Source organism: Pipistrellus kuhlii, unplaced genomic scaffold (genome assembly GCF_014108245.1).
Source record: "Pipistrellus kuhlii isolate mPipKuh1 unplaced genomic scaffold, mPipKuh1.p scaffold_m20_p_42, whole genome shotgun sequence".
Classification (NCBI taxonomy): Eukaryota; Metazoa; Chordata; class Mammalia; order Chiroptera; family Vespertilionidae; genus Pipistrellus; species Pipistrellus kuhlii.
Window position 1 is genome coordinate 90,412 of NW_023425543.1, and position 25,161 is coordinate 115,572.

The 25,161-nt window shown below is 61.2% G+C and overlaps 1 protein-coding gene across 1 annotated transcript in view; it reads left to right on the forward strand.

Moving 5' to 3' along the window:
* The window catches only part of ADAMTS17 (ADAM metallopeptidase with thrombospondin type 1 motif 17), a 65,981-nt gene that overhangs the window by 22,138 nt on the left and 18,682 nt on the right, over positions 1 to 25,161 (forward strand). Inside the window, exons 8-16 of the mRNA XM_036411788.2 lie at positions 6,671 to 6,776; positions 9,905 to 10,045; positions 11,468 to 11,618; positions 14,616 to 14,717; positions 14,868 to 15,013; positions 20,216 to 20,382; positions 22,279 to 22,406; positions 24,203 to 24,323; positions 24,908 to 24,988. Of these exons, the coding sequence (XP_036267681.1) occupies positions 6,671 to 6,776; positions 9,905 to 10,045; positions 11,468 to 11,618; positions 14,616 to 14,717; positions 14,868 to 15,013; positions 20,216 to 20,382; positions 22,279 to 22,406; positions 24,203 to 24,323; positions 24,908 to 24,988 (1,143 nt within the window). The remainder of the gene's footprint in view (positions 1 to 6,670; positions 6,777 to 9,904; positions 10,046 to 11,467; positions 11,619 to 14,615; positions 14,718 to 14,867; positions 15,014 to 20,215; positions 20,383 to 22,278; positions 22,407 to 24,202; positions 24,324 to 24,907; positions 24,989 to 25,161) is intronic.

Here is a 25,161-nt window from a genome sequence, read left to right on the forward strand (position 1 = left end):
AGGGGGCCCGGAGCCGCAGGGCGAGGGGCCGGGGGACCCCCGGGCCCGGTCCCACCGGCTGGTGGCGGCACTGCCTCTGCCACGGAGCGCCGGCCGCCAAGACAAACACGGGTTTGGAGATCAAGCGGGAACCCCCAGAGGCTTTCGTCTTGGAAAAATAAACCGAGGGGCCCTCTGCGCCCACACCCAGGTCTGCCGGGCCCGCGTGCGTGCGGACGTCGGAGGCAGCAGAGGAGGCAGGGATGCCGCGAGGGCACCAGGGAGGAGGGGGAGATGGGGCTGCTGCTCCCCAGGCTGTGTCCCCAGGCTTGTCCCCGCCACCTGCCGTCTGTGGCCCAGTGGCAGGCCCCCTGCGTGCCCATGGTGAGGGCAGGATGCAGCACGCACACGAGCACATGCACAGCGGGCGGCGCAGCGCCCGCCGCCCTGGGAGACGGGGGCTGTGGTTTTTATCAGCTGTGTCTCCTCGCTGGCCGGCTGCTGCAGGGCCTCAGTTTCCGAAGGTACCTGGTCCTTCCAGGCAATCGGCCATCCTGCCCACTCTGCCTTCAGAATTCACTTGACCTCTTTTTTTTTAATTTTAATTTTATTTTATTGACTTCAGAGAGGAAGCAAGAGAGAGAGATAGAAACATCTATGATGAGAGAGAACCATGGATCGGCTGCCTCCTGCACGCCCCACACTGGGGATGGAGCCCCCCAACCCGGGCCTGTGCCCTGACGGGGAATCGAACCATGGCCTCCTGGTTCATAGGTCGACGCTCAACCACTGAGCTGTGCCGGGGTGCCTCCATCCGTCAGAGCAGTGGTCCTCTCTGACCTGTCCCCTGAGGTGAGCCCTCCGTCCCGGTCCCTAATGACATGCCCCCACATTCCATTGGGTGGGCGGACACTGCCCCCCTGGAGGGGGCAGGGTGTGCGTGGTCTTGCTCGGACCCCAGCCCGCCGCCCACTCGGCTGGGGAGGCTCAGAGGCCGCCCAGGTGCACCCATCGCCGCCCCGCCCGCCCCGCCCTCCCCTGGCTCCGGGCCCACGCCTGTCGGGGCCCAGGCTTTGCAGAAGATCCGGCAGAACAAAGCCCCCTTGTTGCTGCCACACCCCTCTGTTCCAACGTGCCAGGCCCCCGCATCCCGGTGAGCCGTCTGCCAGGGAGGTATCGGGCACGAGCCAAAGCCAGGCAGATGCCCTACCTGGCCGCCTGCTTCCTCCCAGCTTCTGTGTTAGTGTTTAGGCCGCAGTCGGCGTTGTTCCGGATGGATGTGTCCACAGCAGCTGCGAGGCAAAGGGCAAAGGGCAAAGGGCAAACTGTCGGGTGACGGCCGTGGTGCCATCAATGCCGCCCAAACCCCCTGGGGGCCAAGGGCGATGCCGCTGGCAAGTCCGTGTGGGGCACAACCCCACCTGCTGCCCAGGTCACGGCGTAGGGTCTGGACCGGGCCCTGTGTGCTGGCCGAGAGCTTCTCCAGGGCGTCCGATGGCGCCAGCACCCACCGGGCCGGGGTCCCCGAGCCACCGGCAAAGGCGCCGCCGGCCGGGGTGAAGGTACCTCTGGGCCAGGCCAGCCCCGAGCGCGGGAGGAGGCAGTGGGGCTTGTTCCTGCCGCCGGGAGCCGAGCGCCTTAGATGCCGCGGCATTCTGGGCCGTTTCACCCCCCAGACCCGCACAGAGCATGCTTCCCTCCCCCCTGTTTATGAATTCTTAAAGTATATTTGCGCTGACTTCAGAGAGGAAGGGAGAGGGGGAGAGAGAGAGAGAGAGAAACATCAGTGATGAGAGGGCATCACGGATCGGCCGCCTCCTGCACACCCCACACTGAGGATGGAGCCCACAGCCCGGGGCCTGTGCCCTGACCCGGAATCGAACCTCAGCCTCCTGGTTCCTACGTTGATGCTCAACCACTGAGCCACACAGCCAGGTGCCACGTCCTTATTATGGCATCCTGTCAGCAGCACGAAGGCCCGCCCAGGCCCCCCCCCTTGTGGCTCAAGACGTTGGGGCTTCTCCGGGGAGGTTGACTGAGCTCAGGATGCTGAGTCAGCATCCCCATGGCAACCCGCTTCCCGAGCTGGGCGTGGGGACCACTTCTTCACCCAGGGGCCCTCGTGTCCTCGCCGGGGGAGTGCTTACGGACTTCTGCTCAGGAGCCGGTGCCCAGAGCCGCCCTCGGGCCCGGCCCGCCCTCCCCCGCCCCCCGCCCCCGCCCCGCTCCCAGAGCCAGAGCCACCTCCAGGGGCCCGGATCCAGAGTCCCCTCGGCTCTGCCCTCCACCCTCTGCCGGGGTCTCTGAGATTCCGCCCTCCACCCCCAAGCGGGGCCAAGAGCGTGGTTTCTCCGTCATTCCGAGAGCGCGCTGCTCTTTTCCTCCGCCGACTTGGCAGCCTGTCCGCGCACGGCCTTGCGCTTCCTGCTTCCTGTGGAAACAGAGCTGCTAGCGTGAGAGGGAGGGAAGCCGTATGTCAGGGTCGTCCCAGGCAACTTTCTAGAGCATTCCAGTCCCCGGGTCCTTGGAGCAGAGTCAAGGCAAAGTGGTAGACACCAAGCTCACGTGGTCCGTAGGCGGCCTGCCTGGGGATGAGCCCGGGAATCGAACCGGCGACCTTAAGGTTGCATGGGATGGTGCTCAACCAACTGAGCCACACTGGCCAGGGCACGCCATTTGCTTTTAAATATGGCTCACACATTTATTATTTTTATATTTGTAACTTTTTCGTTTTTGAGAGGAAAGGAGAGGGAGAAGGAGAGGGAAACATCCATGATGAGAGAGAATCACGAATCGGCTGCCTCCTGCCTGCACGCCCCGCACTGGGGATCGGGCCCGAAACCCAGGCGTGTGTCCCTGACTGGGTATCGAACCGTGACCTCCTGGTTCCTAGGTCGAGGCTCAACTTGCCCTGAGCCACACCCGCCGGGCTGGTCCCCAGATTTAAATCACACCTCCATCCCCTTGGAGCACAAGGACCCGGGGACGAGCCTGCTCTCGGGGCTTGACCCCAATCACCATGGTGGCCAGGGAATAGCCGTCCGTTTCTTCCTTGTCCTTGGCACACAGCATCCCGGTGACAACCAGGGCGGTGCTGGCACGGTGAGCGGGTGGCTGGTGGGAGCCCGGGCAGCCGGGCCAGCAGCTGGGACTGTTTACCCGGCCTGTTTGCCGGATGAGCGGAATTTGCACTGCCCTGTGTTTACTTCTGGCACCCGCAGGCCCCTGGCGGGCCGGGGAGAGAGCTATGTGCTGACGCCACGCAGTTTTCCCCGGACTAAGCAAACAAGGAAGCGTCCCTGCCCCCGGCTTCCGCACCGAACGCCGCCCCTCCCGAGACTCGGCCGCGGGCGGCGGGGGCAGAGCGTCTGCCCTGAGATGACACGGCGGCGGCCGGGGGGACAGGCGGGCGGCCCCGGGGACGCGGCGGCCGCCGTGCGGGATGAATGAGATGTGTTTCTCCCGGCGTCGCATCTCCGATGTGAAGCATGTGTTTTGCCAGGGGTGCGGGGGAGAGGGAGTTGGGATAGAAGCACAGACTCAATTGTGTGTTGTCTGGGAACTTCCTTCATACCAGAATCAAAATCTAGGGGACTTTAAAAATATATATAGCTGAAACTGGTTTAGCTCAGTGGATAGAGCGTCGGTCTGTGGACTGAAAGGTCCCGGGTTCGATTCCGGTCAAGGGCATGTACATTGGTTGTGGGCACATCCCCCGGGGTGGGTGTGCAGGAGACAGCTGATCGATGTTTCTCTCTCATCCATGTTTCTAGCTCTCTATCCCTCTCCCTTCCTCTCTGTAAAAAAAAAAAAATCAATAAAATATATTTAAAAAATATATATATACATACTTTTTTTTAAAAATTGATTTCAGAGAGGAAGGGAGAGGGCGGAGAAAGAATCATGGATTGGCTGCCCCCTGCGTGCCCTTCATTGGGGATGGAGCCCACAACCCAGGCACGTGTCCTGACTGTGAATTGAACCATGACCTCCTGGTTCAGAGGTCAATGCTCAGCCACGGAGCCACGCCGGCCGGGCCTGGAGGACTGGTGTGTGTGTGCGTGTGTGTGTGTGTGTGTGTGTGTACACCTCTGCCTCTGCCCCATGTCTCCCGGGGTAAGTGAAATACAACCAGTACCTTCCGTCTTCACAGCAAGTCCACATTCGTTCTATTCTGTGTAAGGCTCCCGCAGAAAGAAGGAGACAATTATCGATAAAAAGAGCTCTAATGACTTCGCCATTCCGTGGAGGTAGCTGCTGTTAATATGATCGCCTCTCTCCCCGGGGTCTTTTTATCTTTCGGATTGAGAGCGTTTTGGACTCCGACACGGGGAACCTCTGCTCCATCCCACCCACGTCTCCCTGTAAACGCACGAAGGTCTAGGGAAACCTCCTAAGCCTGGAAAGACCGTCCACTGTCGCGGGTCTCTCAGGACTTGGGTGAGGGCGGCCCGGGGTTTGAGTGACGGAGAAAGAGAGCCCTGCGCTTGTGGCCCGGCCTCCATTTCTCCGTCTGGAAAATGGGGCCGCGGCACTTGCCAAGTCAGGAAGGGCCAAGCATGCCGGCAGCACCTGCCCGCGGACGGGACCCTAATGAATGCTCTTGCCTTCCTGCTTCCCCTGTGTTCCAAGAAGCTCAGCAAGTACGTGCATTGGTGCTTTTATTTATTTTTAAAAATGTTTTTATTGATTTTTCACAGAGAGGAAGAGAGAGAGAGCTAGAAACGTCGATGAGAGAGAAACGTCGACCAGCTGCCTCCTCCTGCACACCCCCTACCGGGGATGTGCCCACAACCAACGTACATGCCCTTGACCAGAATCGAACCTGGGACCTTTCAGTCTGCAGACCGACGCCCTACCACTGAGCCAAACCGGTTTCGGCTGCTTTTATTTATTTATGTATGTATTTATTTATTTATTTATTTATTTATTTATTTTTAATATATTTTTATCGATGCCAGAGAGGAAGGGAGAGAGAGAGAGAGAAACATCCATGATGAGAGAGAATCATGGATCGGCTGCCTCTTGCATGCCCCCCCCACTGGGGATGGAGCCCGAAACCCGGGCAAGTGTCCTGACCGGGAATCGAACCGTCCCAAGGCCATTCCTGGACGGCTCTGTGCTGAGTGGCTACGCAGCCTGTGCGTTACCTCGGTGGCGTGGGGCGTGGGGATGGGGGCTGCACGCTCCGGTCGGGCGCGGCGGGGGCGGCTGGGGCGTGTCCGTGTCTGTGTCCGTGCGGCAGTGAGCGTGCCGGGTCAGCAGATGCCCGGGGGACGGCGGGCTCGGCACAGCTGGCCCTGGCCGTCGCCCTCACCCCCTCACCAGACGGCTTCTCCCCGGCGTGCGTGTCGGATTGTTTGTCATTAATTTATTGGCCCCGGAGGCCTGGGCCTGGGCCTGGGCCTGGGATGGTGTTCCTGGGTGTGGCTTTAAGTGAGCATGTGTGAGTGTGTGCGTGCACCCGTGTGAGCATGCACGTGTGAGTGTGTTTATGCATACGTGTGTGTGTGCGTGTCTGTGTGTCCGCTGCACGTGCATACCAGCAGGGCTGCGTGGGAGTGTGCTCCTGGCTCACTGCCGGCCACTTCACAACAAGCCTCAAAGAATGTGTTGTGCTTTTTGTTTTTATTCATTTAAATAAAACCAGAGAGGTGACCTGGAAGGCCCTGAGGAGCCGGCCGGCGTCCTTGCTGGAGGTCACGGTCACCTGCATGCCTGGGCTGGGACGTCCATGTGCTCCAGCGTCGCACGGCCAAAAGCCATCCTCTGTCCCTTTCACCAGAGCGTTCTCCCCACCCGTGGCCCTGCGTGTGGCGTGTGGCGTGTGGCGTGTGGCGTGCGGCGTGTGGCTGGTTTCTAGTGGAAGTGCACACCCGGTGTGGTGCCCGGCTGGGTGGACCCGGGTCCCAGCGCGTCTCCCTGCATTGCGGGGACGGGGAGGCAGGGAGGCTAGTGAGCAGGGTCAGGGGCCGCTGGAGGGACCAGGCAGGCGGGAGGGGCTCAGGTCCACCCCGGGGTGAAACTGACACCCACAGAGAGGATGCTACCAGCCGGCGGGGCTCAGGGGTTGAACATCGACCTAGGAACCAGGAGGGCACGGTGCGATTCCCGGTCAGGGCACAGGCCCGGGGCGCAGGCTCCATCCCCAGTAGGGGGCATGCAGGAGGCAGCCGATCCGTGATTCTCTCTCCTCATTGATGCTTCTCTTTCTCTCCCTTTTTCTCCCTCTCTGATGAAATCAATAAAAATATACTTTAGCCGAAACCGGTTTGACTCAGTGGATAGAGCGTCGGCCTGCGGACTGAAGGGTCCCAGGTTCGATTCCGGTCAAGGGCACGTACCTTGGTGGCAGGCACATCCCCAGTAGGGGGTGTGCAAGAGGCAGCTGATGGATGATTCTCTCTCATCGATGTTTCTAACTATCTCTCTCCCTTCCTCTCTGTACAAAATCAATAAAATATATTTATTGTAAATATATATATATACTTTAAAAATTGTTTAAAATGCTTGTAGGCATCTGTTGTGTTACCATTATTACGAGGTGAGGCAAGAGAGCCGAGTGCCCACCGATCGCGCCGTGAGCTCTGGAAGGCAGGCCCGGCCCGAGCCCCTCCCCACCCCGTCTGCCCCACGCTCCGCCGTGCGCGAGGCGGGCCGGGCCCTGACGGCGCGTCTGTCTCCGCCGCAGGCATCGCTTACCTGGGAGGCGTGTGCAGCGCCAAGAGGAAGTGCGTGCTCGCCGAGGACAACGGCCTCAACCTCGCCTTCACCATCGCCCACGAGCTGGGCCACAAGTGAGTGTGGGCCCTCAGCCCGTCCCTGCCTCTCCCGGGACGCGTCTCCGCCCTGGGACCCTCCGCAGCCGAGTCCGTGCTGCTCCGGCCCCTGCTTCCTCCACCTCGGGGACCCCAGGCTCACCCAACCACAGGCTCCGAGTCCGTGCTGCTCCGGCCCCTGCTTCCTCCACCTCGGGGACCCCAGGCTCACCCAACCACAGGCTCTGAGTCCGTGCTGCTCCGGCCCCTGCCTCCTCCACCGAGGGGACCCCAGGCTCACCCAAACACAGGCTCCGAGGGTTCAAATCTTTCTTTTTTAAAAAAAAAATATATTTTTTATGGATGTCAGAGAGGAAGGGAGAGAGAAACATCAATGATGAGAGAGAATCATGGACCGGCTGCCTCCTGCACGCCCCCTCCTGGGGATGGAGCCCACAACCCGGGCCTGTGCCCTGACCAGAATCGAACCGTGACCTCCTGGTTCATAGATCGACACTCAACCCCTGAGCCACGCCGTCCGGGGGGTGTGTCCTGTAGGAATCAGGGCTGTCGTATCACACACGGTCGGGGCTGGTCTTTCTTGCGGGACAAAAAGGGTGTAAGGGCAGGCACGGCGCTGGGCCTGCGTTTCCATCAGCCGCCCAGGCTCGGTTTGGGATGTGCTCCTCCCTGGCCCGCCCTGGGTCCTGCCGTCCTTTGCTGCTCAGCTCCCAGGGCCGTCAGCGCCGGACGGAGGGCAGTCGGGCACGCTCGCAGGGTGCTCCAGCCTCACGCCCAGGTGCCTGGCCCCGGGTCAGAGCGTGCGTGTGAGCGTCCTCCCGGCCCGTCCGTCTGATCCAGCTTCCGGCACCGGACAGAACACTGGGCTCAGGCCCGTGGTTTTACTTTCCCCGCAAGCTGCTAAGCGCTGCAGGGTCTTCCCATGCATTCCTGGGCAAGCCTGCTCCCGTCCTCCCTGCCGTCTGCCTCGGCCACGTCCCTCCTCCTCCTCCTCCTCCTCCTCCTGTTCCTCCTCCTTCTCCTCCTGTTCCTCCTCCTTCTCCTCCTCCGGCGTCTGCCCTGAGCAGCAGGACCAGCTCCTAGCCCAGCAGCCCTCCTGCCCCCTCAGAGTGGTGGTTGTGAACGGGAGGGACCTGGCTGGTGGCCCCCTTCAATGGCCTTTGTGCCCCCAGTGGGGATTTCCATGCCCAGCGTTACGGGAACCGCATGGAAATCACCAAGGTTTCCTTGGGAGGCTGACCCTGGGCACAGAGGCCAAGGCGAGGCAGGGACACTGCTTATAGCCCGGCCCCATGGCTCCGTGCTTGAGCGTCAACCTAAGAACCAGGAGGTCAGGGTTCGATTCCCGGTCAGGGCGCATGCCCGGGTCGCAGGCTCCATCCCCAGTGTGGGGTGTGCAGGAGGCGGCCGATCGATGGATCTCTCTCTCTCTCTCTCTCTCTCTCTCTCTCTCTCTCTCTCTTTCCCAAATCCTTGTTTCTATCTCCCTCTCCCCCCCCCTCTCTCTATCTCTCTCTCTCGCCAATCAATGAAAACTAATTTAAAATAAATGAAGTGATTTCCATTGGGGTGGGGAGGGGAGTCACTAGCACAGCTTCCGCACCCTGACTTTGGGAATCCCTTCCGCCCTCCCTGGTGGTCCTCACCTGTGTTTGGTGACACCCCCACCGGGGGAGGGGGGCTTCGCGTCTCCGGGGAACCACACACTGAGAGGCTCTGTGCCCGGAGCCCCTCTGCCTTCCACATCCCGGATGGGATTCCGCAGGGAGGGCCTCCCTCCCGTCTTAATCCCCCCCCCCCCCCCCCCCCGCGCTCTCGCTACAAAGTTGCCGCTGGAACAACCCTCCCCGGCTACAAGGTTGACGCTAGTGAAAACACCAATTACCCCAATTACCGCCGGAGTCCGCCTCCCGCCCTCCTCCCGGGGGCTCCTGGACGGGCGGAGAGCCGGCACACCGCACACCGTCATTAGGGCGGCTCTCAGAAGCTGTTTCCATCCGGCACCTGAATGCCAGGTTCAGCGGGCGTGATTAACGGCAAGGGGCCTGTAATTTGCACTGGGGGGAGAGAAGGATTTTTTTTTAATTTGTTTTTTTTTAAGATAAAAAGGATCGCTTCAGAAGATCCTCTAGATTAGGGGTGTCGAACTCAATCAGAGAAGGGGCCAAAATCTAAAATCCAGCCTAAATCGCGGGCCGAATGGTTTTCTAAACAGTCATAAACTGTCATTGTGATGGAAACGCAGCGGAGTGCAGTGATGACAGCGCGGTGCGGGCCACATTGCAAGGCCTGGCGGGACGGATTTGGCCCGCGGGCCTTGTGTTTGACACATGTGCTCTAGATAAATAAGTAAGTGGGAAAGGAAGAGCAGTGCCAAAGCCGCCAGTGTTCCCGCGGTGTGGAAATCTCAACAACAAACCCCCTTAGAGAGACAGCCCTTCGCGGGAAGCCCCTGGGCCTCGCCTGTCATAAACCCTCCCTTCCCTAGACCCTCTGCCCTCGGGGTCCAGTCTGCGGATGTGGGCCTGGGCCTTGGGGCGGGGCCAGACCCCACCAGCAGCAGTGCGCCCCCTGGATGTGCCCCAGACCGTGCCCTCGGATGTCTGGGGCACTGAAAAGGGTCCAGGCGCTCCTCCCATGCACGTCATTCGCCGGGTGGCACCTAAACATTTTGATCATTTCTTTCTTTTACGTTGAAAGTAAGTAAGCTACAGAATAATTTTTTTTGGGGGGGGTTAATATATTTTTATTGATTCCAGAGAGGAATGAAGAGAGGGAGAGAGAGAGAAACATCAAGGATGAGAGAGAACCATCGATCGGCTGCCTCCTGCATGCCCCTCACTGGGGATGGAGCCTGCAACCCGGGCATGTGCCCTGCAGTCAGGGCAGTGGGCCCTGGCCGGTGTGGCTCAGTGGTTGAGCATCGACCTATGAACCAGGAGGTCAGGAGTTGCAGGCGTGATCTCCAGGAGGCAGCTGGTCCATGGATTTCCCTCATTGTTGATGTTATTCTCCCTCCCTCTCCCTTCCTGTTTGAAATAAATTTAAAAAAGGGGGGAGGGGAGGGGCGGATTGGAGGCTGGGCCCCGGGAGCAGAGGCGAGAAGCCCGTGGGATGAGTGCCTCTCCCCTCTCCCCCCTCGCCAGCTTGGGCATGAACCATGACGACGACCACTCGTCCTGCGCCGGCCGGTCCCACATCATGTCGGGCGAGTGGGTGAAAGGCCGGAACCCCAGCGACCTCTCCTGGTCCGCCTGCAGCCGAGACGACCTGGAGAACTTCCTCAAGTAAGTCCCGGGCTCGCCCTGAGCCTCCACGCCGCAGACAGCGCCGCCAGGACGCGTGCCGCGGGGCCCCGCGCGGGTGGGGAGGGGCAACGGAGCTCAGAATGCTCAGCTGCCCTAAAGCACGGCCAGGGCGGGACCTCCCGTGTCTGCCGAGCTTTCTCCCTGGTGTGCACTGGGTGTGGGTGTGCACGGGGTGTGGCATGTGCACCGGGTGTGGCGTGTGCACCTGGTGTGGAGTGTGCACGGGGTGTGACGTGTGCACCTGGTGTGATGTGTGCACCTGGTGTGACGTGTGCACCGAGTGTGGCGTGTGCACGGGGTGTGGCGTGTGCACCTGGTGTGGAGTGTGCACTGGGATGTGGGCTGTGCACCGGGTGTGGGCTGTGCATGGGGTGTGGTTGTGCACTAGGTGTGACATGTGCACTGGGTGTGGGCTGTGCACTGGGTGTGGCGTGTGCACCGGGTGTGGGCTGTGCACCTGGTGTGGCGTGTGCACCGGGTGTAGTGTTTGCACCGGGTGTGACATATGCACCGGGTGTGGGCTGTGCACTGGGTGTGGGCTGTGCACCCAGTGTGGCGTGTGCACCCAGTGTGGTGTGTTCACCGGGTGTGATGTTGGCACCTGGTGTGCGCTGTGCAATGCTGTGGGCTGTGCACCTGGTGGCGTGTGCACCGGGTGTGGCGTGTGCACCAGGTGTGGCGTGTGCACCGGGTGTGGCGTGTGCACCGGGTGTGACATATGCACCGGGTGTGGTGTGTGCACCGGGTGTGACATATGCACCGGGTGTGGGCTGTGCACCGGGAGTGGTGTGTGCACCGGGTGTGGTGTGTGCACCGGGTGTGACATATGCACCGGGTGTGGGCTGTGCACCGGGAGTGGTGTGTGCCCCCCACGAGGCTCAGGCGTGTGATGTGATGGTGGGCCCCAGCTCACATTGAAAGATGCTTGCTGGCCGATGGAAACACCAGCTCCGTGACCGTGCCCCGGAGCTGCTTCCTCCCTCCGCCGGTGACCCTGAGCGGGCACCGCTGCGGCCGTGCCCGGGGCTGGAGCAGGACAGATGCTCCACACCCAGCCTCCTGTGACAGGGACGCGCCTTCCCCAGGGACAGGGCTCGCTCAGGATTTATTACTGATTGGCGAGAGGAAGGGAGAGGGAGAGAGAGACATCGGGATGAGAGAGAATCTCGGGCCGGCTGCCTCCTGCACAGCCCCTCCTGGGGATGGAGCCCGCCACCCAGGCCTGTGCCCTGACCGGGAATGGAACAGAGACCTCCTGGTTCCCAGGTCGACGCTCAGCCACAGTCACACCGGCCGGGCTGGGCGTCCCACAGGGAATGCGGAGGCGCAGCGTTCTCCACGACTCAACATCAAAACAAAGACCCGGGCGTTTGCGTGCGGCTCAGCTCTTGTCGGTTTCAGGTCGAAAGTGAGCACCTGCTTGCTGTTCACGGACCCGCGGAGCCAGCACGCCGTGCGGCTGCCCCACAAGCTGCCCGGCATGCACTACAGCGCCAACGAGCAGTGCCAGATCCTGTTCGGCACCAACGCCACCTTCTGCAGGAACATGGAGGTGAGCGGCCGGGGCGGGGTGGGGTGGGGCTGCGTGCAGGACACGGGTGTTCACACTCCACGCACCTGAGCACGCACACATGTGTGTACGCATCCACACACGTGTATGTGCACACACCCAAGCAGGCGTGCATATCCGTCTGCCGTCACGGGCATTCGCACAGTGCGTGCCTGGAGAGCCGAATGCACACGTGGGTGCACGCGTACACACGCTCGTACACGCAGAGTCAGGTTTTGTTATGTCACGTGCTCACTAGGAAACCCACATTGCTGTTGTATGCATTTGTAGTTATTTTGTGTTTGGAATTATATTTGCATGGAATCGTTTCCTTGGTAACCTTCTGTCCTTCATCATTGTGCATGGACAGATAGTTCCCTGAGGAGGGGTTCAGAGTCCCCGCCCAGTGCACCTGTCCCCCCCGGCATGAGCCGGCCTGCGTGAGTTATTACTCTTCTTCTTTTTTTTTAAAAAAAATAAATATATATATATATATTTTTTTATTGATTTCAGAGAGGGAGGGAGAGGGAGAGGGAGGTAGAAACAGCAACGATGAGAGAGAATCATGGGTCGGCTGCCTCCTGCACGCCCCACACTGGGGATCGAACTCACAACCCGGGCCTGTGCCCCTGACCGGGAATCGGCCTTGACCTCCTGGTTCGTAGGTTGACACTCAACCCCCTGAGCCACACCGGCCGGGCTCTCCTTTGGGTGAAATTTGAATCCAGAACCTCCTTCCGCTGGACTCCACGTGCATTCCCCTTTGGGCATTCACCATGCGGAGCCTGAAGGAGCCATTTCCTCGCTTAGGACTCTGGGAAAACGCTGCCTCGGGTGGCGTGGGCGCAGCCTGGCTTCCCGCCTGCGCCGGGCCCCTGCTTCCGGAAACACCTGCCTGGCAGAGGACCAAGGAAAGCTAGGGTCCCCTCGTCCTCCCTCCTAGGGCCCTGGAGACACCCCCCCCCTACCCCCCCCTACCCCCAGCAGCAGCAGCAGCAGCAGCGGCGGCGGCAGCATCGCGTCTCCCGTGTGTGCAGGGGCTGGCGCTGTGCGCTCCGAGCTGCCCATGGAAATAAGAAGTGAAAAAAAACAAAACAAAACAAAAAAAAACCCACCACATTGGCATCCCCGAACTGGCACTTGTTCCAAGTCCTTGGCGAACAGAGCCGTCTCCTCTCTTAGCCAATGGCGATGTGATGTTTTTAATTCAGGAAAGCGTTTCAAGAAAGTCCAAAACCTGCACGTTACAAACAGCAGGTGGTAAATATTTAATAGGAAGAGGGGACGAACCGGAGAGCCCAGTCCGGGCTTTTTTATTAATTAATTAATTAATTAATTTTTATTTGTTATGCTGACCAGTCGCTCCTGTGCTCGTCAGCAGTCCCCGCAGGGCAGCGGCCCCGGCAGGGGGAGGCTGCGGGTGGTGACAGCCGGAAGGAACAGCCCGGCATTGCCCTCTCCCGGCCCCCATTGTTTTTAAGTGATTTTTTTTTTTAATAAATATATTTGTATTGATTTCAGAGAGGAAGGGAGAGAGGGAGACAGAGAGAGAAACATCCACGAGGAGAGAGAACCATGGACCGGCTGCCACCTCCTGCACACCCCCTACTGGGGTTCAAGCCCACAACCCGGACCTGTGCCCTGACCGGGAATCGAACCCTGACCTCCTTCCTGGTTCCTAGGTGGAGGCTCAGCTGCCGAGCCACGCCGGCCAGGGCCGAATTCCTCGTCTGAATATAACATAACTCGTTGGTGTTTCTCTTTACAGTTCAGACGTGTTGTGTTCCGTTGAAGACATCTTTGCCTGACCTCATTCTCTCCCCCCAACCTCTTATTCCCACCCCCTTTTATTTTATTTTATATTTTTTGATGACTAGGGAAGTTTTACGGGAAAGCGCGGTCTATAAAAACGCGTCATAAACAGTTCGCGCCGCCTTCTTCCTCCCCCCTCCTGCGGGGCCCCGTTATGTCCCCGAGCCCCCCGCCCCCGCCCCACACATTCCTCCGGCCTCCGGGGTCGGAGGGCGCGGGAGCAGCCGGTTAATGAGGTGCCGCCGGCGGTCGGTGGCTCTCTCCGGGACCAGCTGGTGCCGAGCTCCGGGCTCTCTCTCTGTCCCGCTCATGGGGGGCGCTGGGCCTTTCCTGAACCCCAGGCCGCAGCATTCCGCCTGCGTCATCATCTTCTCCGGCCCCGGGCAGCTCCCACGTCCTCGGAAGCTAAGAGGCCCTGGGGCTGTTCTTGGCTCTTGGTCCAGGTCCACCTCCCTCGGAGGCTGCTTTCCTGCCTTTTCCCTTCTGCCTCTGTCCCTCCACCTCCCTTTCTTCTCGTTGCTCCTCGCCGTTTGTTCTTTCTTGTTTTATTTATTACGTTTCTTTAAAAATATATTTAATTGACTTTTTTAAACAGAGAGGAAGGGAGAGGGAGAGAGAGATAGATAGAAACATCAATGGGAGAGAGAAACATGGATCGGCTGCCTCCGGCACATCCCCCACTGGGGATGTGCCCACAACCAAGGTCCATGCCCTTGACCGGAATCGAACCTGGGACCTTTTATTCTGCAGGCCGACGCTCTATCCACTGAGCCAAACCGGTTAGGGCTTATTTATTTTTTTAAAAAAATATATTTTTTATTGATGTCAGAGAGGAAGGGAGAGGGAGAGAGAAATAGAAACATTGATGGTGAGAGAGAATCACGGATCGGCTGCCTCCTGCACGCCCCCTCACTGGGGATGGAGCCTGCACCCCGGGCCTGTGCCCCGACCGGGAATCAAACCGTGACCTCCTGGTTCCTAGGTCGATGCTCAGCCCCTGAGCCATGCCCGCCCGGCATTTCCCCATGGATTCCTAGAGAGAGCGGACGGGAGGAGAAGAGAGAGAGGCTCACCCTCTGAGCCGGGCACCTCCTCCCCTCCCGTTTCGAATCCCAAGTCCAAACCCACCGCTGGGCCCACCCCGGGCGACCCGGCGGTGGCAGTCATGTGTCTCCTCTCCGCCCGCAGCATCTGATGTGCGCGGGGCTGTGGTGCCTGGTGGAAGGAGACGCGTCCTGCAAGACCAAGCTGGACCCGCCCCTGGACGGCACCGAGTGCGGGGCCGACAAGGTAACCGCCTCCCGCCGGCCCCCGGGGCGTGGGGCGCGTCTCCTCCCCCCTGGGGAGTCAGTCCCCTGGGCCCAGACGGCCGGGACCTCGGGGAGACAGCGGGTGGGACGGGGGAGGCACCCAGGTCACGCGGGGGCCGCTGTGTCGCAGTGGTGCCGCGCGGGCGAGTGCGTGAGCAAGACGCCCATCCCCGAGCACGTGGACGGCGACTGGAGCCCCTGGGGCGCCTGGAGCATGTGCAGCCGCACCTGCGGGACCGGAGCCCGCTTCCGGCAGCGGAAGTGCGACAACCCCCCGTGAGTGCCCCCGCCCCGGCCGCGCCGCCCGGCCTGCCCCTCACAGGGTCCCCCTGCCCCTCACAGGGTCCCCCTGCCCCTCACAGGGTCCCCCTGCCCCTCACAGGGCCCCCTGCCCCTCACAGGGCCCCCCTGCCCCTCAGAGCGTCTCCCTGCCCCTCACAGGGCCCCCCTGCCCCTCACAGCATCTCCCTGCCCCTCACAGGGCCCCCTGCCCCTCACAGGGCCCCCCTGCCCCTCACAGCGTCTCCCTGCCCCTCACAGGGCCCCCCTGCCCCTCACAGGGCCTCCCTGCCCCTCACAGCATCTCCCTGACCCTCACAGCGTCTCCCTGCCCCTCACAGGGCCTCCCTGCCCCTCACAGCATCTCCCTGACCCTCACAGCGTCTCCCTGCCCCTCACAGGGCCTCCCTGTCCCTCACAGTGTCTCCCTGCCCCTCACAGGGCCCCCCTGTCCCTCACAGGGCCCCCCTGCCCCTCACAGGGCCTCCCTGCCCCTCACAGGGCCCCCCTGCCCCTCACAGCGTCCCCCTGCCCCTCACAGCGTCTCCCTGCCCCTCACAGCGTCTCCCTGCCCCTCACAGGGCCCCCCTGCCCCTCACAGCGTCTCCCTGCCCCTCAGAGCGTCTCCCTGCCCCTCACAGGGCCCCCCTGCCCCTCACAGGGCCCCCCTGCCCCTCACAGGGTCTCCCTGCCCCTCACAGGGTCTCCCTGCCCCTCACAGGGCCCCCCTGCCCCTCACAGTGTCTCCTTTCCCCTCACAGGGCCCCCCTGCCCCTCACAGGGCCCCCCTGCCCCTCAGAGCGTCTCCCTGCCCCTCACAGGGTCTCCCTGCCCCTCACAGGGCCCCCCTGCCCCTCACAGGGTTTGTCTCACAAGGAGGGGGTGCAAGGAAGCGGAAAACTACACCAGGAACTACACCAGAGCCAGTGTTGTCCAGTGGTTAGCGTCCACCTAGGAGCCATTCCCAGTCTCGGTTCCATTCCCGGCCAGGGCACACGCTGGGGTTGTGGGCTTCCATCCCAGTAGGAGGCAGCGGATCCATGATTTTCTCTCATCCCTGATGTTTGCCTCTCTCCCTCTCCCTTCCCTCTCTCCCCTCTCTCTCTCTCTCTCTCTCTCTCTCTCTCTCTCTCTCTCTCTCTCTCTCTCTCTCTCTCAAATCAATCGTCTCTGGCCGGTGTGGCTCAGTGGATAAAGTGTTGGCCTGCAGACCCAAAGGTCGCGGGTTGGACTCCGGTCAAGGGCACACACCTCGATTTCAGGCTCCATCCTCTGCCCCAGTCGGGTGCGTGCGGGAGGCAGCCCATCCGCGAGGCTCTCTCTCTCCAATCGGTGTTTCTCTCTGTCTCTCCCTCTCCCTTCCACGCTCTCTCAAAATCAGCCCAGGAAATATCCCGGGGTGGGGGTGGGGGTGGGGGGTGGAGGGGGTGGTTGAGCAGCATCAACAACAAAACCAATAGACGGGAAAGATTTTTAAAAAGGCCCCTGGCGGCGCGCCTGGCTCCTCCGCGGAGGTCATTCCGGGGGAGGCCGGGCGGGGGGCCCGGCTCGGGCTGCCGGCTGCCACGGGAGCTGCGGGCCAAGGCGACAGGGGAGCGTCGGGCGGCCGAGGAGCCCACCTGCTCCCTCAGTGCTGGGCACACTGCGGCTCGCGAGCCACAGGCGGTCCTCTGGCCCCTTGCGTGTGGCTCTTCCACAGAACACCACGGCCTGGGTGAGTCTGTGTGGAAGAAGTGGCGTTCGGAGGAGTTTACGTCTAAAAAAATGTGGCTCTCCAAAGCAATTTCGATCGTTGTCCTGTTGGTATTTGGCTCCGTGGACTCATGGGTTTGCTGACCACTGAGCTATCTGAAGCCGCCCTCCTGCAACTGCGACCGGCTGTCTTTGATGGGGGACGGGGCGGGGGGTCTCTGCCTGTCAGTTCGGAATGCGAGGGGCGAGGTGTGCGCCGGATCACGCTCCCCTCCCACGTGGGTCTTGCTCCTCCCTTGAACCCCCCCCCTTCACTCTTTCTCAGAACGGCCGGCTCTCCGCTCTCGGTCCCCTGGGCCCTCAGCTGCCTCCCATTAGCGCCGTAAGGAGCGCCCTGTAAAGGATGACTCACCCGAAAGGCTCTCCATCCACCATTAAGTCATGTTGGTGAATAATTAGCAGCCCCCGTGGGCAAGCCCTGCCGCCCTGGCCCCTGGCAGGAGCCCAGCCATGCCTCACACGCTCCGGGGGCGGGGGGCCGAGGCCGGCGGGGAGGGCTGGGTCACAGGGAGGCTGTGCCAGGAGCACCGCTCCCTCCCGGGGGCGCTAAGGGGATCGGTGCTGCAGAGTGGGTCCCGTTATACCGCTCCTCCGGCCCCCAGCAGAGCCTGGCTCCCAGCCGCCGCTCAGTGCTCCAGGAATGACAGTTCCATTAAGAGCGCTGATGGTGCATTGAGGTTCCCCAGAGAAAGAGAGCCAATAGGAGATAGATAGATAGATAGATAGATAGATAGATAGATAGATATATGATAGATGGATAGATAACAGATGGGTGATAGAAGATAGATGGATAAAATAGATGATAATTAGGAAGACGATAGAGTATAGCTATATAGGTAGACAATAGATAATAGATACATGATAGATATATGATAGGTGGATAGATGACAGATGAGTGATAGAAGATAGATGGATAAAATAGATGATGATTAGGAAGACGATAGAATATAGCTATATAGGTAGATGATGGATAATAGATAGATACATGATAGATATATGATAGGTGGATAGATAACAGGTGGGTGATAGAAGATAGATGGATAAAATAGATGATAATTAGTAGGACGATAGAATATAGCTATACAGGTAGACGATAGATAATAGATACATGATAGGTATATGATAGATGGGTAGTTTGATAGATAAATAGAAGATAGATGATAATGAATAGATGATAGATAATAGATAGGTGATAGGTAGATAACAGGTGATAGAATATAGGTAGATAGATAGGTGAGAATATAGGTAGATAGATGTATGATAGATGGATAGCTATAGATAAATAGAAGATAGATGATAGAGTACGGGTGATAGATTATAGATAGATGGATAGCAGATAGGTGATAGGACATTGATACTACCGTAGCAGGCAGATGGATAGATGGTGGATGATGGAGAGATGGCAGACCCGCCCCTGCTGGGCACCACTCAGTGCAGCCCCCAACATCCGTGCCCCTCGCCCACCCGGGCGCCGGCTCACCGAGAGGCAGGGACCCTCTGCGCTTCCGGCGCCCTCCGGACACTCCCGCCGCGGTGTTCCCTGACGCGCGGAGCTCACTGCACAGGCCGTGCCGGGTGTGTGAGTGTGTGAGTGCGTGTGTGTGTGTGTGTGTGTCAGGCGGCCTGGGACCCTGCTTCCCCAAGGCCACCCGAACGCCAAGGGCAGCCAGGGAGCGGCCGGTGCCCCCTCCCAACCCGTGAGACTGCGGCCCACGGACAGGCTGCTCCGTGGCCTCTCAGGACCAGCTCTAAGCCCTGCCCCATCGGGTTTACCCCGAGGGAGCCCAGCAATCTGGTGCTAGTGACACCTCGGTGCTCTGTCTGAGCTTCCTGCCCGGCCCGGGTGGCCCAGTGGTTGAGCGTCGACCTAGGAGCCAGGAGGTCACGGTTCGATTCCCGGCCAGGGCACGGGCCTGGGTTGTGGGCTCCACCCCCAGTGTGGGGTGTGCAGGAGGCAGCTGACCCATGATTCTCTCTCCTCATAGCTGTTTCTCTCTCTCTCTCCCTCTCCCTTCCTCTCTGATTCAGTACAAATCTACATATTTAAAAACAGCAGACTTCCTGTTCTAACGGGCAATGGCTGTCTTCTCCTCGCCCTCAGGGACCCTCCCCAGGTGAAGGGGGAGCGAAGGGGCCGGCGGGGGGGCGGGGGGGGCTGTTCCGGCTGCAGGGCCGCCTCCGGGGAGCTGTGAGGGGGCCAGGCCGCTCAGCTGCCTCTGCAGGAGGCTCTGACGTGGTGCCAGTTACAGGACACAGCTGATGGCGGCCGGAGCCAAACTGACCCAGCAGCACCCCCTCCGCTCTGGCTCCGGCCCCTCTGCCCCCGCCCCCGCCCCCGCCCGTCCCCCTGCCCTGCAGGCCTGGCCCCTCTCCCGGCTCCCACAGCTGGTTCACTCACTGTCCAAGCACACCGGCCAGAGAGCCCTCCCTTCGCCCCCTTTGCTCTCCGCCGCGGTCTTCCCGGCCGTTGGAACGCGCGCCTCCTGCCTGCGGACAGCCAGGCCCGGGTCATCCGTGTCCTGGGCCCAGCCTCCTCGGTACGTGTGTCCCTCCCGGTGCGGGTTTCCGCCGAGAGGCTGCAGGGCGGAAAGGCCGCCCCCCGCAGTCCGCAGGCCGGTGCCCCGGGCACCGGAGGGCATCGCTGTTTGCGGGAGAGCCAGCTCTGGGGAGCCCGAGGCCGAGGGGCGTGGGAGCAGGAGGAACCGGAAGACGGCGGGTCCCAGAAGCATCCGGAGGGGAAGCCGCCTGCAGGCCGGCCGAGGCCCCTGCCCCGGCCTCTGCTCCCACAGGGAAACCCCGTATGTGCCCTTGCCCCTCGGCAGCGACCTGCTGTCCACGTGGATGGTTTTTGTTTTTATTTTTTATATATGGTTTGGCTCAGTGATAGAGTCTTGGTCTGCGGACTGAAAGGTCCCAGGTTCGATTCCGGTCAAGGCCATGTACCTTGGTTGCGGGCACATTCCCAGTGTGGGGTGTGCAGGAGGCAGCTGGTCGGTGTTTCTCTCTCATCGATGTTTCTAGCTCTCTCTCTCTCTTCCTCTCTGTAAAAAATCAATAAAATATATATATATATATTTTGGGGGGAGGGGAAGGGAGAGGGAGGGAGAGAGAAACATCCATGATGAGAGCATCATCCATCGCCTGCCTCCTGCACGCCCCCTCCTGGGGATCGAGCCCTCAACCCGGGCCTGTGTCCTTGACCGGGAATCGAACCGTGACCTCCTGGTTCCTAGGTCAGTGCTCAACCCCTGAGCCATGCCCTCGGGCCCGTTGGCTAAGCTTTACGTTCGGATGAGAGACACAGTGGGTGGGTCTCGCTAACCCCTTCTCACCACATTGCGTCCGTCCGGATGACCCTGGCGGACGGCCTCAGGGCTCCTGACACCGAGGCGGGAGGGGAGGCCTTGCCTGGGCTGGCTGACCCCGGTGGCCGCTCTCTCCCCGCAGCCCCGGGCCCGGAGGCGCGCACTGCTGGGGCGCCAGCGTGGAGCACGCCGCGTGCGAGGGCCCGCCCTGCCCCAAGGGGCTGCCCAGCTTCCGGGACCAGCAGTGCCAGACGCACGACCGGCTGAGCAGCAAGCAGAAGGGGCTGCTGGCCGCTGTGGTGGTGGACGGTAAGGAGCGGGCGTGTCCTGTCCCTCCCATCCTTCCCCCGGGGGGAGCCGGGCACCTCCTGGGAGGACCCGGGCGGGAGGGTTGGGGGCACCCCCACCCCAGTCCCCCGCCCTGTCAGCCTCGGAGGGACCCCCGGGCAGAGCCTGGCGTTGGCCTTAGAGGCCTGTGCCATTTCCCAGGAGCACCTGCAAGGCAGGCTGCAGCCCAGATGCCTCCCGCACCCCGTTTGCAGCAATCAGGGCGCGGGGGTGGGGGGGGGGGAGAGCAGGAGGGGGGTTCCAGCAGTCTGCTGTCTGCTTCTAGGTGCCCGGGGCCAACTGTGTGGGGCAGGAGGCTGTGCGGGGCCGGGCAGGGCCGTCTGCTGCCTCCCTGTCCAGTGTGGGTGCTCCCTTGGCAATTTCCAGGATCATTTTGAGTTGGTTTTTTACTCTTTTTGTAAAATGTTTTACTTTTATTGATTTCAGAAAGGGAAGGAGAAGGGAGAGTGAGAGAGAAGCATCGGTGAGGAGAGGGAATCATGGATCGGCTGCCTCCTGCACAACCCCCTTACTGGGGACGGAGCCCGCAACCCGGGCCTGTGAACCTGACCCGGAATCGAACCGTGACCTCCTGGTTCCTAGGTGGACGCTCCACCACGGAGCCACGCCGGCGGCCGGGCGCTGAGGAGGCCACGGTCTGGGACGAGGAAGTCGGGGTACAGTCAGCTTTTCCGCCTTTGACGGGGAGACTGGAGCTCAGGGCTCGGCAGGGGCCGCCTGCCCTCTGGGAGCCACAGCGACTGCCCTGTTCCTGCTCTCCCTGCGGAATGCTTTGGCCAGGGCCGTTCAGGGAGGGAGACGCTGTATTTTTTCCTATTTTCTCTTCTCCAAAGAAGGAGAAAGAAAGAAAACAAGGACATTCTTGCCGAGGTAGATTTTCCAAGGCAGGACTCGGGCCCGCAGACCCCGGCCGCCTCCCACAGGCCTCAGAGACACTCCTTAGAGCGACTGCCCCGTGGAAGAGCCTCCGACAGGACCGGTGGCCGTGGCCCGGGGCCAGCCCGCCCGCCCCCGCCGTCCCCGTGGAGCCGCCCGCGCGTCCGAGGGCTCGGCAGAGGCCGGGCGGCACATCCCAGCCCCCTCCCGGCACAGCCCGACCCCTCCTGCCGCAGCCCCCCCCCCGCGACCGGGCTCAGGCCAGCTGGAGCCGCTTAACAAAGCAGAGCGAAGGTGGTGCCCGCCCGGCTGGTGTGGCTCAGTGGCCGAGCATCCACCTAGGAACCAGGAGGTCACGGTTCGATTCCCGGTCAAGGGCACAGGCCCAGGTTGCAGGCTCGATCCCCAGTGTGGGGCGTGCCGGAGGCAGCCGGTCCATGAGTCTCTCCCTTCATGAATGTTTCTCTCTCTCTCTCTCTCTCTCTCCCCCTCTCCCTTCCGCTCTGAAATCAGTAAAAATTAAGGGGGGAAAAAAATTTTTTTTTTAATTCACTGTTTCGAAACTGCTTTAGCTGGGGGATGCTTCCTTATAACCTTAGGACACTTATAACCTTTTAACCTTAGCCTTCTAAGGCACGCCTTCCCACCGACGGCGTGGCTCAGGGTGCCACGGGGCCCAGCCACGGAGAGCAGCGCGCCCGTGGCCCTTCCGTGGCAGGCCCGGGCGCTGGGGGAGAGCGGATCCCCTAGCAGGAGCCCTCCAGCTCCGTGTCCGGGCCTCTGAGGCCCTGCAGGCCCCACAGGGCTTTCCGCGCCACCCGCTTCCTGGCTTCCTACCCCCCACCTCCCCCCGAGGACCCCTAGGGAGACACTCACGGAGCGCGCACACAGGCCTCATGGGCCATCGAGGCTCCTTTGCAGAGCCGTCCCGCGCCCTGCTTGGCCCTCCTCACGCCGCCGTTCACCGCTTTCCCTCCCCAGACAAGCCGTGTGAGCTGTACTGCTCGCCCCTGGGGAAGGAGTCCCCGCTGCTGGTGGCCGACAGGGTCCTGGACGGCACGCCCTGCGGGCCCTACGAGACCGACCTCTGCGTGCACGGCAGGTGCCAGGTGACGTGCGCCCTCCGGCCGGCCGGCCGGCCGTCTGTCCTCGGCGGGGCTGCCGGGAGGCGGCCCCCTCTCCTCGGGGGCTCGGCAGGGGCGGGGCCCGGGAGCCCCGGGGGAGTGGGTTTTCTTTAAAATATATATATTTTTTTTTTATTGCCCTGGCCGGTGTGGCTCAGTGGATGGAGCGTCGGCCTGCGGACCGCAGGGTCCCGGGTTCGATCCCGCTCAAGGGCACGTACATCGGTTGCAGGTTCCTCCCCGCCCGGGCCCTGGTCGGGGTGCATGCAGGAGGCAAACAATTGGTGTGTTTCTCTCTCACACATGGATATTTCTCTCTGGTTCTCCCTCTAAAATCAATGAGAAAATATCCTTGGGTGAGGATTAAAAATATATACATTTTAAATTTATTTTAGAGAGAGAGAGAGAGAGGGAAACATCAATGAGAGAGAAACATCGATCGATGGACCGGCCGCCTCCTGCACGCCCCGCACTGGGCATGGAGCCCGCCACCCGGGCGTGTGCCCTGACCGGGAATCGAACCCTGACCTCCTGGCTCACTCACGGGTGGACCACTGCTCAACCACCAAGACGAGGCTGGGGGGCGCGGGGGAGCATATGTTTTTGGACAAGCTCCGCTCTGGTTCCGGACAGACGATACAGACGAATCAGATGCCTTTGCCAGTGACACCCCAAGGGGCGCAGCCGCCTGGCTTCCGGGAACCTGCCCCCACCCCCTGGAACATAGTCCCCAAACCCACCCACGTGGAAACCCCCCCCCGTGTGCAGCACCCCCACCCTCAAGAATAGCCCCCCGTGCGCCCCCTGCTCACACGGGACCGGTCACCCTGCGATGACCTGCTGTTTGAAGGAAACCAGCCGCCGGCCCCAGAAAGACCAAGAAAAACACACACACGGGAGAACGCGCCCTGGCAGGAGCCGCGGAGATAATTATAGACTCCGGCCGAATTTCTAGAATTCTGCTGCCAAGTCAGCAACCAGAGCGAGATACAGGAGACCACCGCGGCCATGTTCTCTTCCAGGCAAACACCGCGCTCGGAAATGGCCGCCCTCTAACCAAACAAGGGCAGAGCCGAGAAGGGAGAGGCCAGCCCGGCCAGCCGGCGCGGCTCCGCGGTTGAGCATCCACTCAGGAACCAGGAGGTCACGGTTCGAATCCCGGTCGGGGCACAGGCCCGGTTGCAAGCTTGGTCCCCAGTAGGGGGGCATTCAGGAGGCAGCCGATCCGTGATTCTCTCTCATCATTGATGTTTCTCTCTCCCTCTCCCTCTCCCTTCCTCTCTGACATCAGTAAAAATATACATTATATATAAAATAAAATAAAAATAGGCGAGGGCTGCGAATTGGTAGGCCTAACCGGGAGCCCAGTGGAGGGCTGGTGTCACTGGCCAGGAAGCCCGTCCCCAATGGAATAAGGAGTCGGTGGCATCCCTCCCATGGGAGAGAGAGAGAGAGCGCGCTGTCATTGCAAGAAGGCTTTCTGTTTCATTACAGAAAGCGCGTGCTCGCCTTTCCCAGCCAGAAGCACAACCCACTGCTCCACACCGGCCGGGCTGGGGCGCCGCCGCCTTCCCGGGCCCCCTTTCCCCCGGCAAACACTAAAGGACGCGTTTGGCCACGAGGCCGGTGCAAGGCCGAGCCTAACGCAAGCGGGACCCCATTCACGCTTTGCTCTTCCGATTTTTAAAATACGTCAGCCATTTGCCGGGGCCTCGGGGGGTGCCGGGCCTGCCTCCCTGAGGCGGGGGGGGCCCCGGCTCACGCCGCTCTCCGGCCCCCAGAAAATCGGCTGTGACGGCATCATCGGCTCAGCGGCCAAGGAGGACCGGTGTGGCGTGTGCAGCGGCGACGGCAAGACCTGCCGCGTGGTCAAGGGCGACTTCAGCCACGCGCGGGGCACAGGTGAGCCCGGGGGCTTGTGGGAGAATCCGCGGCTGCCCGCCCCCCCCTGGCTCCGGGGGCGGGGGAGACGGAGGGGAGCCGGGCGGCTCCGTCTAGTCTCATAGCCACCGGCCACTGAGCCGCGTCAAAGGTTTTTGTTGTTCATTTTTTCCATTTATTTTTCCCCCCCACCAAAATATGGTTTTTTTTGTTTGTTTTTTTAATTTTTTAAAAATATATTTTATTGATTTTGTACAGAGAGGAAGGGCGAGAGATAGAGAGCTAGAAACATCGACGAGAGAGAGTCACCGATCAGCTGCCTCTTGCACACCCCCTACTGGGGATGTGCCCGCCACCAAGGTACATGCCCTTGACCGGAATCGAACCCGGCGGGACCTTTGAGTCCCCAAGCCGACGCTCTATCCATTGAGCCAAACCGGTTTCGGCCCAAAATATGTTTTTATTGATTTCAGAGAGCGGAAAGGAGAGGGGAGGGGTGGGGAGAGAAACATCAGTGAAGACAGAGGATCATTGGGGGGGGGGGGGGGAGGGGACTCTGGTGGGAGGTGGGTGGGGTGGCTCAGCCCTGTGGTCCGTCCCCGCAGGCTACATCGAGGCCGCCATCATCCCCGCGGGCGCTCGGCGGATCCGTGTGGTGGAGGACAAGCCGGCCCACAGCTTCTTAGGTAACCAGGGGCCTGTCCGGAGGGCGGAGGTGGCGGGCCAGCCGGGCAGCGGGGTCAGCGGCACGCTCCCAGCCCCGCGGTCGGCAAACTGCGGCTCTCCGGCCCCTTGGCGCGTGGCTCTTCCACAAACTACCACGGCCTGGGCGGGTCTGTGTTGAAGAAGTGGCGTTGGA